Here is a 17260-nt window from a genome sequence, read left to right as displayed (position 1 = left end):
GGACAAGCAGGCTGCTGCCCCCAGGCTCACTCAAAACAACAAACAGGGTAAATTGGGCCTTGCAACGGCGAGGACATAACATAGACTGACCTGAAAAATAACATCTGAGAGTGCAGCCTGGAACAGAACAAAAATGGGCCTAGGGGGGTGGAGTTGGATTCTAAACCCCAAACAGATTCTGCAGCACCGACTGCCCAAACCGACTATTGTGTCGGGTATCTTGCTGAAGGCAGTAATGAGATGTGAATGTGTGGACAGATGACCACGTCGCAGCCTTGCAAATCTCTTCAATAGTGGCTGACTTCAAGTGGGCCACTGTCGTCGCCATGGCTCTAACACTATGAGCCGTGACATGACCCTCAAGAGTCAGCCCAGCTTGGGCGTAAGTGAAGGATATGCAATCCGCTAGCCAATTTGAAATGGTGCATTTCCCGACAGCTACTCCCCTTCTGTTGGGATCGAAAGAAACAAACAGTTGGGCGGACTGTCTGAATGGGCTTGTCCGCTCCAGATAGAAGGCCAATACTCGCTTGCAGTCCAATGTGTGCAACTGACGTTCAGCAGGGCGGGTATGAGGACGGGGAAAAAATGTTGGCAAGACAACTGACTGGTTCAGATGGAACTCCGACACCACCTTGGGCAAGAACTTAGGGTGAATGCGGAGGACTACTCTGTTATGATGAAATTTAGTATAGGGAGCATGGGCCACCGAGGCTTGAAGCTCACTGACTCTACGAGCTGAAGTAACAGCCACCAAGAAAATGACCTTCCAGGTCAAGTACTTCAGATAGCAGGAATTCAGTGGCTCAAAAGGAGGTTTCATCAGCTGGGTGAGAACGACATTGAGATCCCATGACACTGGTGGAGGTTTGACAGGAGGCTTTGACAAAAGCAAACCTCTCATGAAGTGAACAACTAAAGGCTGTCCAGAGATAGGCTTACCTTCTACATGGTAATGATAAGCACTAATTGCACTAAGATGAACTCTTACGGAGTTGGTCTTAAGACCAGACTCAGACAAGTGAAGAAGGTATTCAAGCAGGGTCTGTGTAGGACAAGAGCAAGGGTCTAGGAACCTCCTCTATTTAAAAGAGTAACTCCTTTTAGTGGACTCTTTCCTGGAAGCAAGCAGGACTCGGGAGACACCCTCCGACAGACCCAAGGAGGCAAAGTCTACGCTCTCAACATCCAGGCCGTGAGAGCCAGGGACTGGAGGCTGGGATGCAGAAGCGCCCCCTCGTTCTGAATAATGAGGGTTGGAAAACACTCCAATCTCCACGGTTCTTCGGAGGACAACTTCAGAAGAAGAGGGAACCAGATCTGACGCGGCCAGAATGGGCGCTATCAGAATCATGGTCCCGCGATCCTGCTTGAGTTTCAGCAAAGTCTTCCCCACCAAGGGTATGGGAGGATACGCATAGAAGCCCTTCCCCCAATAAAGGAGAAAGGCATCTGACGCTAGTCTGTCGTGGACCTGAAGTCTAGAACAAAACTGAGGGACCTTGTGATTGGTCTGGTAGCAAAGAGATCGACCAAGGGGGTGCCCCACGCTTGGAAGATCTGACGTACCACTCTCGAGTTGAGAAACCACTCGTGAGGTTGCATTATCCTGCTCAACCTGTCGGCCAGACTGTTGTTTACGCCTGCCAGATAAGTGGCTTGGAGAAACATGCCGTAACGGAGAGCCCAAAGCCACATCTGGACGGCTTCCTGACACAGGGGGCAAGATCCGGTGCCCCCCTGCTTGTTGATGTAATACATGGCAACCTGATTGTCTGTCTGAATTTGAATAATTTGATTGAACAGCCGATCTCTGAAAGCCTTTAGAGCGTTCCAGACCGCTCGCAACTCCAGGAGATTGATCTGAAAACTGGTTTCCTGGAGGGACCAACGTCCTTGAGTGTGAAGCCCATCGACATGGGCTCCCCACCCGAAGAGGGACGCATCCGTTGTCAGCACTTTTTGTGGCTGTGGAATTTGAAAGGGACGTCCCAAGGTCAAACTGGATCGAATTGTCCACCAATGTAGGGATTGAAGAAACCCCGTGGACAGCTGGATCGCATCCTCTAGATCCCCGGCAGCTTGAAACCACTGGGAAGCTAGGGTCCATTGAGCTGATCTCATGTGAAGATGGGCCATGGGAGTCACATGGACTGTGGAGGCCATGTGGCCGAGCAATGTCAACATCTGCCGAGCTTTGATCTGCTGAGACGCTCAGACCCAGGAAACAAGAGACAGAAGGTTGTCTGCCCTCGCCTCGGGGAGGTAGGCATGAGCAGTCTGGGAGTCCAGCAGAGCTCCTATGAATTCTAGTCTCTGAACTGGGAGAAGGTGGGACTTTGGATAATTTATCACAAACCCCAGCAGTTCCAGGAGTTGAATAGTCATCTGCATTGACTGTAGAACTCCTGCCTGCGAGGTGTTCTTCACCAGCCCATCGTCGAGATAAGGGAACACATGCACTCCCAATCTGCACAACGACACCGCTACAACTGCCACGCATTTTGTAAACACCCTGGGCGCAGAGGCGAGACCAAAGGGTAGTACACAATACTGAAAATGCCGTGTCCCCAGACGGAATCGAAGATACTGTCTGTGAGCTGGTAGTATCAGGATGTGAGTATAAGCATCCTTCAAGTCCAGAGAGCATAGCCAATCGTTTTCCTGAATCATGGGAAGAAGGGTGCCCAGGGAAAGCATCCTGAACTTTTCTCGGACCAGATATTTGTTCAGGGCCCTTAGGTCTAGGAGGGGACGCATCCCCCCTGTTTTCTTTTGTACAAGAAAGTACCTGGAATAGAATCCCAGCCCTTCCTGCTCCGGTGGCACGGGCTCGACCGCACTGGCACTGAGAAGGGCAGAGAGTTCCTCTGCAAGTACCTGCCTGTGCTGGAAGCTGAAGGACTGAGCTCCCGGTGGGCAATTTGGAGGTGCTGATATCAAATTGAGGGAGTATCCTAGCCGGACTATTTGAAGAACCCACCTATCGGAGGTTACAAGAGGCCACCTTTGGTGAAAAAATTTTAACCTCCCCCCGACCAGTAGATTGTCCGGCATGGACACTTTTATAGCGGCTATGCTCGCCTGGAGCCAGTCAAAAGCCCGTCCCTTGCTTTTGCTGGGGAGCTGCAGGGACCTGTTGATGCGCACACTGTTGACGTGAACGAGCGCGCTGGGGCTTAGCCTGGGCAGGCTGTCAGGAAGGTGGATTGTACCTACACCTATTAGAAGCATAAGGAGCATTCCTCCTTCCCCCATAAAAACGTCTACCTGATGAGGTAGATGCTGAAGGCGCCCGGTGGGAGAGTTTGTCGAAGGCGGTGTCCCGCTGGTGGAGCTGCTCGACCACCTGTTCGACCTTCTCACCAAAAATATTATCCCTCCGGCAAGGAGCATCCGCAATCCGCTGCTGGACTTGATTTTCCAGGTCAGAGGCACGCAGCCATGAGAGTCTGCACATCACTATCCCTTGAGCAGAGGCCCTGGACGCAACATCAAAAGAGTCGTAAGCACCCCTGGACAGGAATTTTCGACACGCCTTCAGCTGCCTGACCACCTCCTGAAAAGGCTTGGCCTGCTCCGATGGGAGCTTATCAACCAAGTCCGCCAGCTGCCGCACATTGTTCCGCAAGTGGATGCTCGTGTAGAGATGGTACAATTGAATCTTGGACACGAGCATAGCAGAATGATAGGCCTTCCTCCCAAAAGAGTCCAGAGTTCTAGACTCCCGCCCCGGGGGCGCCGTGGCGTAATTCCGAGAACTCTTGGTTCTCTTGAGAGCAGAATCCACAACTCCAGAGTCATGAGGCAACTGGGTCTTCATCAACTCTGGGTCCCCGTGGATCCTATACTGGGACTCAATCTTCTTGGGAATGGAGGGATTAGATAATGGCTTCGCCCAGTTCGTCAGCAATGTCTGTTTCAGGACATTATGCAGAGGAACAGTGGACGATTCCTTAGGTGGCGAAGGATAGTCCAGGACCTCGAACATCTCAGCCCTGGGCTCATCCTCAGTAACCACAGGGAAGGGAATGGCCGTAGACATTTCCCGGACAAAGGAAGAGAAAGACAGACTCTCAGGGGGAGAAAGCTTTCTCTCTGGCGAAGGAGTAGGATCAGAAGGAAGACCACAAGACTCCTCATCAGAGAAATATCTTGGCTCTTCCTCTGCTTCCCACGAGGCCTCCCCTTCGGTATCGGGCACGAGTTCTCTAATTTCAGTCCGAAGCCGGGCCCGTCTCGACGCTGAGGAACCATGTCCTCGATGGCAATGCCGCGAAGACTCCTGCGCCGCCGGCGACGAAGCTCCCTCCAGCAACGTCAACGGGGAGTCAACTTGGGTGGCAGCCGAGGCCAATGCCGCAAGCGGTACCGGCGTCGCAGTCTGCACCACAGGCGGGGAACCAACCGCCACATCTCTCAACGGTACCGACGGCGCAAGCACCACCGGTACCGGAACAGATGGTCGCAGCAGCCCTTCTAGAATCCCTGGAAGGATGGCTCAGAGGCGCTCATCTAAAGAGTCTGTCGAGCAAGGCTGTGGGGTTGGTACAGGCGACGGTCAGAATCTGCCTGGGGCGCGGAGGCGGTACCAGGCTGTCTGGAGAAGAGCGCATCGACACCTCTTGGATGGAGGGTGACCGGTCCTCCCGGCGTCGACGCTTCACGGGTGCTGAATCCTTCGGCGTCCCGGAGCTCTCGGTACCGTGACGGGAAGGTGACCGATGACGGTGCTTCTTTGCCTTCGCACGAAGCCCGTCACTGGTACCTCCCGGTACCGACGAGGAGGACGTGGAATCCAAACGCCTCCTCGGGGCCGGGTCCGAAAGAGGTCGGTCCCAGGGGGCCTGTACTGCAGGAGCCCTCGAGGCAGGTGGAGACCCACTCGATGGCTCACTGCTGCCAGCGTGAGAAGGTCTCTGGACAGCAATTACCTGCACTCCTGACGACGATGCAGTCTCCGGTGCCGACATCGATACCGTCTCTGACGATCTTAGTACCGCTACCGACGTCGAAGGACCGGGCACGGCTCGGAACAGGCGCTCCCACTGGGCCAATCTCGACGCTTGTGTCCACTGTTTTAGGCAAAGACACAGAGTACAAGCGACCAGCCCCAAGACACTGAAGACACGAAGCGTGCACTTCTTGAAGCCGCTGGCGATCTTCGAGGTCATGGACGGAAAAATCGCGGCGGCGAAGTCAAAATCCGCGATGGTGCCAAAAGAAGGGCACAAAAAAGGGAAAAACCCATATGGGCGGCCAAAATGGCCGCTCCCGACAACGAAAGGAAACTTACGGGGATAAACTAAGAAATAAAGGGAAAAAGTTAACACTTTTTTTTTTAAAAACGAAGAAACACGAGCGACTCGCTCAAAAACAACGGAAAACGGCGAAAAACTGTGTGAGGGCTCTCTCCCTGGAGTGCAGAACAGCCGCACTGAGCCGCAGAAAAAAAGAGACTGAGGCACATTCACGCTACGGGCGGGAAGACGGTCATGCATGCGCGGTGCGCACGCGTGTGCGCGAGGGGCTCTAGCAAGCTTTGTTGCTAGGAAGATTCTGATCCTGGGGCTGCCGTCGGACGTCACCCATATATGAGAACAAGCAGCCTGCTTGTCCTCAGAGAACCTGAGATATCCCCTTAAGATCCTCTCCCCCACCTACCCCCTGAAGAAATTCTAAGCCAGTTCCAGCCCCACCCCCCACCCTTGTGGTCTACAGGGGAAATGGACAGGAGCAATGCCCACTTGCTCGTGTCCAGCATGGCCTGTACTTCAAAATAACTGCCACAACCTCTAGAAGTTGACCAAGTACCACAAGGCTGTTGCTAGAGGCATAGAATTTCTTCAGGGGTGGGTGGGAGGGGGATCTTAATGAAGGGGGGAGGTTGGGGGGGATCAGAAAGGAAGGGTTGTTACCTGGTTAGAATATTTATGTTGGTCCTGTAGTATGGAGAGGCTTAGAATTTCTTCAGGGGGTGGGTGGGGAGGTGGGGGGTCATTACCTGGTCAGAATATTTATGCAGGTCCTAGCTGATATTCAGCCAAGACCCATATAAGTGTTTTATGCGGGTCTTGGCTGAATATTGGCCGGCAACCTGCATAAGACCCAACAGCCAGCACCTACATAATTAGTCACAGACATTTAATGCTGGTGCCCAGACATGGCTTGGAATTGAATATCTGGGGCTAATGCTGACCACCAAGGGCTGAATATCGACTAGACTGAGAAGCTAAGGCTGCATGGTGCCCTCATAGGGGACATGTCGCAGGACTGTTTTCTATCTCCATCTGCTGGCTGACAGGGCATACACAGGTTTTGCACTGGTCTGGTGAGGATGTTAAGGAAACACCTTTTATTAAATCTAGTTCTTGATTTTGATCACTTTTTATATTCAAACATATAATTTAGAATGTAAATGATTTGAAAAGCAAATATTGTACCTTTATTTATTATTCCTATGGGACCATTCCATTTATATCTTTGACCAATGATCCCCTGCACTGCCATCTTTCGAGTCATACACCTAAGGGTTACGCTTTTGGAATTAACAAGAACAAACGCTGGAACTGAAACAGAAAGAGAAATCATAATAAAAGAAAATGTTAATACAGAACAATATATGGCCATGTGAAGTACTACCTAAATTGCTTGATCAAAGGCGACTTAATATAACATTTATATTCCACGGTTTTCAGAAAATATTTCCTGGACAAAGCAGGTTTAACTTCATCACAATAAAATTAAAAATACATCCCCATGAAACAATAAAAACAATGGCCCAATATTAAAAAAATAAAAATAAAAAACTGAGGGCCCAATTTCAAAATGATTTAACTGGACAAGAAATAGTTGTGCCCAGTTAAAGTGTGGTCAGCTGGTCATTCTCTCATATTCTGCAACAATTAACCAGGCAGTGCCACTGAATATCAGCTTTGACCACCCTGGCACAATCCTTCAATACCAGAGCTGTCAATGGGTGGAGTTGTGGTGGACGCTGAAGTAATGCGGACACCAGTGCTATTCAGTGCAGATATCTTCACAGCTAACTGAGCAAGTAGAATCACTTAGGGGCCCTTTCACTAAAGCTTAGCACACATTAACAGACCTTAACTCATATTAAATGATGCACATCCTATTTTACATCTATGTCCATTAACGCGTGCTAAGCTAAAGGGCCCCTTAAACAGCAGCCTTAAGTTTGCCCAGTTAACTAGGTGGGTATGGCATTGCATATTGACCATACCTGCATAATATCTAGACATTCAGTGCTGATGCCCTGATACGGCCCGCCACTGAATATTTGGGTCTAATCTAGATGGTGGTGGTCAGTATTTGAAAAAAAAAAAAAATGCCACCAGACAAAAGAAAAAGAAAAGTCCATAAGCCATTATTAACAAGAAATTTGGAAAATCCATTGCTTATTTCTAGGATAAGCAGCATAAAATGAATTGTACAAGGGGTGGGGGACTGAAAACTTTGAAGACTGATGTGAATGAAAGACAAAAAGGTGGGAGGGGTGCATGGATTGTTTTGTGTGGTTTATGAACTTGGATTTATGCAAGTGTTAGTTTTTTTTTCAAGAAGATTCTCCAACACTAACCATTTTGGAAAACAACAACAAAAAATCATACTCTATATATCAGCTGCTTTCTGATGGATCTTACTTATATGAGTAAATAACTTTAAGAAGCAACGGAAAGTACTATTCATAAATTACTAAAAAAAAAAACAACTCAGAAAAGAAACAATTTATTTAAGGTATAACCAACTTACTGGCGTGTCCTTCTATTCCCAATATTTCTGTGCTGTTTTGCATAGAAAATGATATGGCTGTCAATTCAGGTTTGTCTATGTCCTTCCTCTTCAAATGCATTGTGTCTTTTCTTATGCAGTGAGGAAAATCTTCCAAGCAAGGATTTCCAGCTACACAGACCAAAACAGAAGATTTACACTATGAGATCCACATATACCGTATTTTTCGGACTATAAGACGCACCGGACCATAAGACGCACCTAGGTTTTAGAGGAGGGAAATAGGAAAAAAAAAATTTTCCTCTTTCCCTCCTCTAAAACCTAGGTGCTCTGGTGCGTCTTGTCCGGGTTTTGGACCTCCGTCCCGTACTTACAGGATTCCGTGTTCCCTGGTGGTCTAGTGACGTCGGGGCAGGAAAGAGCCCCCTCTTTCCTGCCCATCGCGCTGCTCTCCGTGCTTCTCAATGCTTTCCGACGGTCTCGGCGAGATTCAATCTCGGCGGCCATTTTGAATCTCGCCGAGACCGTCGGAAAGCATTGAGAAGCACGGAGAGCAGTGCGATGGGCAGGAAAGAGGGGGCTCTTTCCTGCCCCGACGTCACTAGACCACCAGGGAACAGGGAATCCTGTAAGTATGGAACGGAGGTCAAAAAACGCTACCTTCGGACTATAAGACGCACCCCCCATTTTCCTCCCAAATTTTGGGGGAAAAAAGTGCGTCTTATAGTCCGAAAAATACGGTACTTTAAAAGTGTAAACCAGTGGTCTTCACTAATTTTTAAGCAAGGGCCACTCTGGCTCCAAAGTGGTTGAATGAGAGCAAATATCTTGCCATGCAGGGCTGTGATGCTGCAGTCTGCAAATGACACCAGGTCCACAATATCCTCTCTTTCAACCTCCCTTGCTCTATGTCAACCTCCCTCCACCTAGTACCTCCAAGTCTCTCAAACCCCCTCACCATGTGCCACCATTCTCTTCCATCCTCTCTCACACTTTTTGATTCCCAGTCCCCTCCACCAACACTTTATTTTTAAGCTAGAACTGTGCATATTTTAATGAACAGTGATGGGCTCTGGACTCCCATGGGTTTTCAGGAAATACAAATTAATTACTTTTGTGAAAATAAAGAAAACCAAACCAAGAGGAACAGAAAACAAAGTTATAGTACTAACCTGCAGCAGATGTTCTCTGAGGACAACGGGAGCTGAATCCTCAATCTGATACTAGAATACAGCTGTTTGGGGAAGCGGGATGGTTGTGAGGATTCAAGCCCTGTTTCCATGAAGAACAAGTGCTAAAGGTAAATATCTGTTTCTTCCGAGGACAAGCAGGACTGTGAATCCTCATACATGGAATTTTTTATTTGGGGTGGGGTGGGGGGAAGGCAAAGTGAAAGAGAAGGGCCAAGGGAGGATGGATTCAAGTCCTGCTTTCCTTGAAGAACAAGTGCTAAAGGTAAATATCTGTTTCTTCCGAGGACAAGCAGGACTGTGAATCCTCATACATGGAATTTTTTATTTGGGGTGGGGGGGGGGGGGGGGGGGAGGCAAAGTGAAAGAGAAGGGCCAAGGGAGGATGGAGTTTGATTCTAAACCCCAAATGGATCCTGGAGGTCTGTCTGGCACAACTACAGAATAACACAGGGACAGTTTGTCCCCATCCCTGTGGGTTCTGTCTCCGTCCCCATCCTGTTCCTGAGGCCCTGTCTCCATCCCCTGCAGGTTCTGTCCCTGTCCCATCCCCATGGGCTCTGTCCTCATCTGCAGAAGCCTTGAACACTTATGATTTTATACTTAAATCTTTTTATTAAAGTATAAAAAGGAACAATATGCTGTGCAACTGTTGTTTATAAATCACAAATAGAAAACAATAATAACAACAAGCAATTATAATAACCTCTCCCCACCCTTCAAACCCCAACAGCTGACTTCTACCCCAAGGAATCCTAATCTACCCTGTTAAAATGTCCAGGGGTACAACATACAACCTGTTCTGTAGGCCCTAGTAGAGGAGAAATATGCCCTATGAAACAATGTCGCCAACAATCTCAAGATTCAGTCTAGCTTTCTTGTCTTTCATAGTCCTTCCTGCAATAGAGTTGTCTTCTTAGAAGATATGCTGGTAGAAGGAATATACAGGATCCCCCATGCAAATTTTGCTAGTTGTTGCCAGCATGTTTCCTTGTTTTTCCAAAAAGTCAAAATATGGCCATCTGCATCACTCAAACATAAATAAACAATCCAGTTCGTTAACAGGCTTCAAAGTAGAAAATGACATGTGGACAAAGTTTGTCCCCGTCCCCATGGGATCCGTCCCCGTGTCATTCTCTGGGTCTAACTTCCCATTGCATCAACAGTCCTGATATAAGCAATTGAGGTATGTGAATATATAGACAGAAGTCCATGTGGTAGCTCTGCAAATCTGGAGGTTGCCCTCATATGGGTTATTGATGCAGCCATAGCTTTGGCATTATGAGCTATGACATAATCTTCGAGAGTCAGTCTAGCCTGTGCATAAATGAAAGACGTGCAGTCCGCTAGCCTACTGGAAAAGTATGTATTTGCTGATGGCAGCCCCAATCCTGTTTGGGTCAAAAGAAATAAAGTTTGGTGGATTTTCTATGGGGTTTATTTAGTCCGCTCCAGATAGAAGGCCAAAGCTCTCCCTGATGTCAAAAGTGTGACGTGAACTATCACCTTTATGGGCATGTGGTTTAGGAAAAAGGTTGGAAGGACTATTGGCTGGTTACGTTGGAATTCCAACACAAAACATCAGATGGGAGTACATATCACTCTATTATTTAAAAACTTAGTATATGGTGGATAAGTTACTAGGTCCTGGAGCTCACCACCAAAATAAGACTTTCCAAGTCAGGTACTTCAAATGGCAGCTTTTTTCTCAAAAGAAGCTCTCATCAGCTGGGTAAGAAAATGACATTGTGTGGCTTGATGGAAAGTTTCATAAAATGCAGGTCCTGCATAAAGCAAACAACTAAAGGCTATACAGAGATGGGTTAATACTCTACCCAATAAAAATATACTCTAACTGCACCAAGGTTAATCTTTACAGTGTTGGTCTTGAGACCCACCTCTAAGAAATGTAGAAGGTATTCAAGGTGTTTTTGTATAGGGCAACTGAAGACATCTATGGCCTTACCCTGTCCCTGACATTAGATGACAAACCTATTTAAAACTGTATGTCTTCTCAGTGGGACCCTTTCTGGTAGCTAGCAATGCCTATGATACACTGTCAGACAAGTTCAGGGAAGACCATGTTAACCTTTCAACAACCAAGTTGTGAGGATGAGCTTTATGGTGGGATGCAACCAAGTGCACAGCTCTTGTGTGATCAGTGTTGGAAAAATTCCAGTGATATATGACTTCTGATGGAAAGGTCCAACAGAAGTTGGAATCACATTTGTCTTGGCTGATAAAGGGCTATGAGTATCATGGTTCCTCTGTTCTGCTTGAGCTTCAGAATGGTTTTCACTATGAGAGGTACTGGAGGACACATTTACAGAAGACCCTCTCCCCAGTGTAGGAGGAAGGCATCCGAGACTAGCTTGCCTTGCAACTCTATCCAGGAGCAAAGTTGAATGGAGTGGCAAAAAGCATTCTTGTTGAATGGAGTGGCAAAAAGATATCAAGATGGAGCCACAGTTCCGAAAGATCCCATGGACAGCGGCATTGTACAGCATCCACTCGTGAGGTCATAGGATTCACCTAAATTTGTCTGCAAGGACATAGTCATTGACTGCCAAATATGTAGCACTGATGCATATGCCATGAGAAATGGTCCATTTTTACACTCTGATGTTTTCCCAACCCAGGAGGTAGGACCTTTACCCCTCCCTGTTTATGTCATTCATGGTCACCTGATTGTCTGTTTGTATCAGGAATACCTAATTGGACAACTTTTAGAGCATTCCAAATAGCTCTTACCTTTATGCAGTTTTTTAGGATGAAGTCTTTCGTTAGTAGACCATACACCCTGGGTGTAAAGCCGATCTAGTGAGTTCTCCAGCCCAGTTTGGATGCATCTGTCATTACAGTTTCTTGAGCCAGAGGCATTTAGAAGGGTATTGCTTTTGCAAACTGGATTAAGGACAGATGTCTCAGAAGAGTACTTGTGACATCCTGGAGATTCCCTGTAGACTGAGTCCACTGGGTAAATATGGTCCACTGAGTGTGCCTCAAAGGGAGGCATGCTATGGGAGTGATGTGAACCATTGATACCATGTGGCCTAGCATCCATAACATTTGATCAACTGATACTTGCTGACTTTTCTGTATTTCCTCCACAGAGGAAATTAAGTTGGTTATCTTCTGCTGAGGAAGAAAGGCAGTTGCTTGAATCCTATCTAGCAAAGCTCCTATGAATTCCAATTTCTGATGGCTCTAGATGTGACTTGGGATAACTTATGACAAACCTTTTTAACTCCAACACCCGAATGATTGACTAAACAGATCTTTCTGCACATTGCTGAGTTGTAATCATTCAAACAGAGAAACATCTGCACTCCCAGTCTGTGTAGACATGTTGCAATGCTGTTTAACACCTGTTGAACAGCCACAGTGCTGATATGAGGCCAAATGTCAGTACACAGTATTGGTAGTGGTGTTTCCCTATGATGAATCACAGATACTTCCTGTGGCCTAAGATGTTTCTGAATGTGAGTGTAGGAATCCTCTAGATCCAGACAACACAGTCTCCTCTGAAAAGAAGGAAGAAAAGCACCTAAGGAAGCCATCCTGAACTTTTGGTTTGTGAGGAATTTATTCAGGTCTAGGAGCAGGTGGTCTTCTTGTGAGATTAGGAAATACTTGGAAAAAAATCCCTGCCCTCTTTCCTGTGGTGAAATGGGCTCAACCACATTGGCCTTCAAGAGGGAAGGCAGTTATTTGTAAGTATTTAACCCCGATACACTCAAAGGGCAATTTAAAGGCTCATCTGCCGATTGAAGAAGTGTTCTCAAAATAGTCCGAGTAAGATATCATTTGCTTGCAAATGTTCAGCTTATCTCTACAGGAAGGCCATCCAAAATAGATAGCTGAAATTCCTTTATGTTCTCGCTATCACTGATTTTGTCTAAGACACAGGTTGGGACGTCTTGGAAGAGAGCGAGAGCCCTGTTGGGACTGGTAGATGCAGGAAAGTGGATGTCACTTATACCTTGAGGACCTCTGTCCTCCACTGTGTGTTTTTAGGCTGCTTGTATCCCTTCCCAAATTAGCATGAACCAGCCATTCTCAACTGGGAGGGGTAAAAGAAACCAATGCTAAGTGCCTATGAGAAAGTATAATTTATTAATTTACCAATACAAATACAATAGTTTCTCATGAGAGATTAATTCAGTAACATAAAAAGCTGTTCACTGAAGCTGCTTCTCTGAAATACTCTTCTGAAACAGCAGCTTATATCGTTTGTTTCAGACAATGATTTACATGACTCTTTTTCTGCAAACTGTCCTTCTCACAGATTATTATCCGATTCCCAGCGTCTGGTTCTCTTAGGCTGCTTGGGCAACATTCTTCTGCTGTTTACACTATCCTCTTTTCCAAGGCCTCCCTTGCTCGTAAGGGTATCATAAATACCAGAGATCATGCAGGCTCATCAATCTCTGCTAGATTCCTGTGTCACACAGACTTATCAATCTCTGGCCTTTTAACCCATTCCATAATGCATATCTGTGCTCATAATTCTACATGTGGTACCTCCTGGAGGCAGTGGCTGGCTCGGATGCTTCCTGAACCTTATCTGCTCTCCATCTTACCTTATCTTACCCTTAGTACTCTGGTTTCGGACTCGACTGTAAAGCTTTGACATTGGGCAAAGATACTGATGATGGGACCTCAACGCCCTGATTTTGGAACCACAGGACCTTGGCTTTTTGTGCATTCAATTTCAGTTTATTGGTCAGAGCCCAGGTACTAACAGCAGTCATGCCATTCGCTACAAACTGAGTTGTATCTTTGTTTGATGCTGTCACTGGTAACAGAAGCAGGATGTCATCTGCCTAGGATGATAATACTTCATTAAGACCTAGGTATATTGAGGCAAGGGATGATATAAAGAGATTGAACAGGATAAGTGAGAGGAGAGATCCCTGTGGGACCCTGCAGTTTGGTATTATGGGGGAATTTCTCATGGGAGTTTGCGCACTTTATATTAACCCGACTGCGCAAATCTTGGTTAATGGAAAACTTACTCCCTCCTTTACACTGAAATGGGGGATGAGGCATGGATGCCCGTAGTTGCCAATGTTGTTTTTCCTTTCTCTGGAACCTTTGGTGTGTAAAATCCACCAGTCCACAGCTTTGTGAGGGATACAGGTGGGGTCCCAAGAATATAAAATTAACCTATTCGCAGACAATGTGCTGATATTTTTAGAGAATGCCTCCCAGAATGTATCTGCCTTGGTGGCGCTCATACAACACTTCAGTTCTTTCTCTGGGTTGCGGATCAACTTTGAGAAATCGGAGGCGATGGAGTTGTCCACTGCTTGCCCCTGCAGATCCCTAATTTTCCCTTAGCATGGAATATGAAGCCATTGAAGTATCTGGGGGTGTAATGGGGTAATATACAAAAAAAATGTGCGCGATCGGGTAGATATATCTGATCACTGTGCCATAGATTGAGGGATCTACCTATTTCGTTTTTGGGTTGGGTAGCTCTGGTGAAGATGGTTCTGTTGCCCAAGATACTCTATCCACTCCAGATGGTGCCCCTTTGGGTTACTAGGAAAGAGGAGGTGACATATAGGAGAGTGGTGACCTCATTTATCTGCTCAAATCGCAGAGCCTGTATAGGGTATTTGAAGCTCAAACGCTTCAGGGAACAGGGGGGCATAAACTTACCAGCCCTACGTCTCTATAATGTGGCAGCCTTGCTCTGCTGGCTACACGAACTGCACATAGGGGCATCTTGATACGCTCCTGCATACCTCTGGTCTCAGGAGGCTTCCCCATATACCGTCTATAACACCCTCCAAACAAGGGTCGCAGGAGGTACTCTATCACCTTTGTGGAGGCCACTACCTAGGGTGTGGGAATGGAGGTGCTCGAGACTGGGGGAGGCCACGGGAGCCTCACCGTTCTTGGAACTCGTGCAAACCCCAGATTTCCCTGCAGGTCAAGGTTTCTCTACTTGGGAAATGTGGCAACGAGGGAGTTGCAGATATGTGGGTCAACTCCTGGAATTAGGTGAGGGGGGGCATACCCTCCTTCCAGGATTGCCAGCTAAAGTAGCATCTACCCACTCATTTCTTTTTCTCTTACCTCCAACTTCGACATTATCTCACATCCTCTTTGGGGAGCGCCGCACCCTCAGGGACTCGTTTACTTTCCGTAAGTCTAGAACCAGTCGGAAAGATCCCTCTTTGCGAAGAACTACGAAGTAGATGGCATAGCGACCCCTTCGAAGTTCGGACAGGGGCACGGGAACCACCACTCCCAGCTGCAACAGAGAGCGCAATGTGTCGGACACTGCCGCCCGCTTGGTCGCAGTAGCGCAGCAGGACTCCAAAAAGGCGTCTCCAATGGGTGCCGCCAACTCCAATTTGTAGCCCTGCTTGATTAGGTCGAGGACCCAAACGTCTGTCATAATTTTGGCCCACACCTCCAGAAAGAGAGCCAGAAAGAGTCCCTATGCAAGGAACGGACCGGCACCCCATCAATGGGCACCCCGGCTGGGGCCACCCTGTCTCTGTGCCGGATTAGAGGGCTTTTTGTCTGAACGAAAGGAACGCTGTTGAAACTTGGAACGCTGAAATGGAACTGACGTCCGGCCCGGATGATACCGTCGAGCAACACAAAATCTTGGCCTGGCCGAGGGCATTCTGGGCCCGGATTTGGGCTTGTCTTCCGGCAGGCGCTGAGACTTTGAATCACCCAAATCTTTCACAATCTTTTCCAAGTCCTCACTGAACAGCAATTTACCACGAAACGGTAATTTTGTGAGATGCTGTTTCGAAGCCATATCAGCTGCCCAATGCCGCAGCCATAAAAGACGCCTAGCAGAAACACCTAGGGACATCTGTTTGGCTGAGGCCCGAAACAAATCGTAGAGGGCATCAGCCAAGTAAGCAAGCCCTGACTCCATCCCGGGGGGGGGGGGGGGGGGCGCACGTCAGACAAGGAACTGGGAACTTCCGCCCTCTGCTGCACTACCTGCTGGAACCAAGAAAGGCAAGCCCTCACTGCATAGGAACTACAAATAGATGCCTGCCAGGCCAAGGCAGCAACCTCAAAGGAAAGTTTCAAAGATGCCTCCAAACAGCGATCTTTTATATCCAATGCCACCCCACCAACAGGAAGAGTGGTTTTCTTGGTGACCGCTGCCACCAGAAAGTCCACCTTAGGAAAGGCGAACAGACTCAGATGAGATTCACCCACCGGGTAGAGGCGAGCCATAGTGCGAGCAACTTTCAGAGATCCCTCCGCCTCCAACCACTGATCCGAAATAAGTTCTTTAATTGCCTCATGTACCGGGAAGGCTCAAGCTGGCCTTTTGGTGTTAGCCATTTTGACGTTCACCGCCGCAGCAGCTGCTTCCTCCGCATCTTCAATATTTAACGCCTGCAAGGACTCTGAAATGAGAGAAGGCAGCTTTTCTCTGTGAAAAATCCGAATTGCCTTTGTATCGCCCTGCTCCTCCTGAGCAAGTTCCCCCTCCTCCAGATTCCCCAGGCCCGAATTCTGCGTGGCTCTAGAGGACTCTCCTGCCCCCTCTAAAAGGGATGGCTGGGGAAAAAAGGAGGTGACAGAGCCTGTCTCAGACAGATGTGCCTGCCACTACTTCATCACCAAGCTGACTCAGCTGCCCAGAAGGGAAAGGCTGTGGCAGAGAGAGCGACAGGGGACCTGGAGAGGATTTCCTCAATAAAAATGCCTGATGGTAAAATTATGTATAATCATACCTGATAATTTTCTTTCCATTAATCATAGCTGATCAATCCATAGACTGGTGGGTTGTGTCCATCTACCAGCAGGTGGAGATAGAGAGCAAACTTTTGCCTCCCTATATGTGGTCATGTGCTGCCGGAAACTCCTCAGTATGTCGATATCAAAGCTCCATCCGCAGGACTCAGCACTTAGAGAATTACACCCACGAAGGGACACTCTGCCCAGCTCACCACCGCCGAAACGGGGGAGGGGAATTAACCCAGCTCATCCCCACACAAGTGGGGGAGGGGAATCCGTCCAGCTCATCCCCGCGGAGTGGGGGAGGGACACCACACCCGCCGATGCGGGGGGATCTGGCTTATCCTGCAACCGCGGGAGGAGCTGACTGACCCTAACACCGCCGAAGCGGGAGGGGTACAAAACTGCCCTACAGCCGCACGAAGCGGGAGGGAGTGCCGGCAGAATTTTAAGTCTCAATCCAGCCCCGTAAAACGGAGGGGAGAGGAATGCAGCAGCTCACTGTAACACAAACTCGTCTTAACTCTTGAAGAATCCAAGTGAAAAAACTTGAACACGAAGTCTTTCTGAAGTAACTGAAGACT

At 47.9% G+C, this 17260-nt stretch overlaps 1 protein-coding gene across 1 annotated transcript in view; it reads right to left on the bottom strand.

Moving 5' to 3' along the window:
* Positions 1-16250: 16250 nt before the first annotated feature.
* LOC115458839 (reversion-inducing cysteine-rich protein with Kazal motifs-like) overlaps positions 16251-17260 on the bottom strand; it is a gene marked incomplete at its 5' end in the record, with an annotated part of 203992 nt that continues 202982 nt past the window's right edge. The window contains one exon of the mRNA XM_030188665.1: positions 16251-16496. Coding sequence (XP_030044525.1) covers positions 16251-16496 — 246 coding nt within the window. The remainder of the gene's footprint in view (positions 16497-17260) is intronic.

The sequence above is a fragment of the Microcaecilia unicolor genome, unplaced genomic scaffold (assembly GCF_901765095.1).
Source record: "Microcaecilia unicolor unplaced genomic scaffold, aMicUni1.1, whole genome shotgun sequence".
Classification (NCBI taxonomy): Eukaryota; Metazoa; Chordata; class Amphibia; order Gymnophiona; family Siphonopidae; genus Microcaecilia; species Microcaecilia unicolor.
This window is presented reverse-complemented; position numbering and strand designations above follow the sequence as displayed.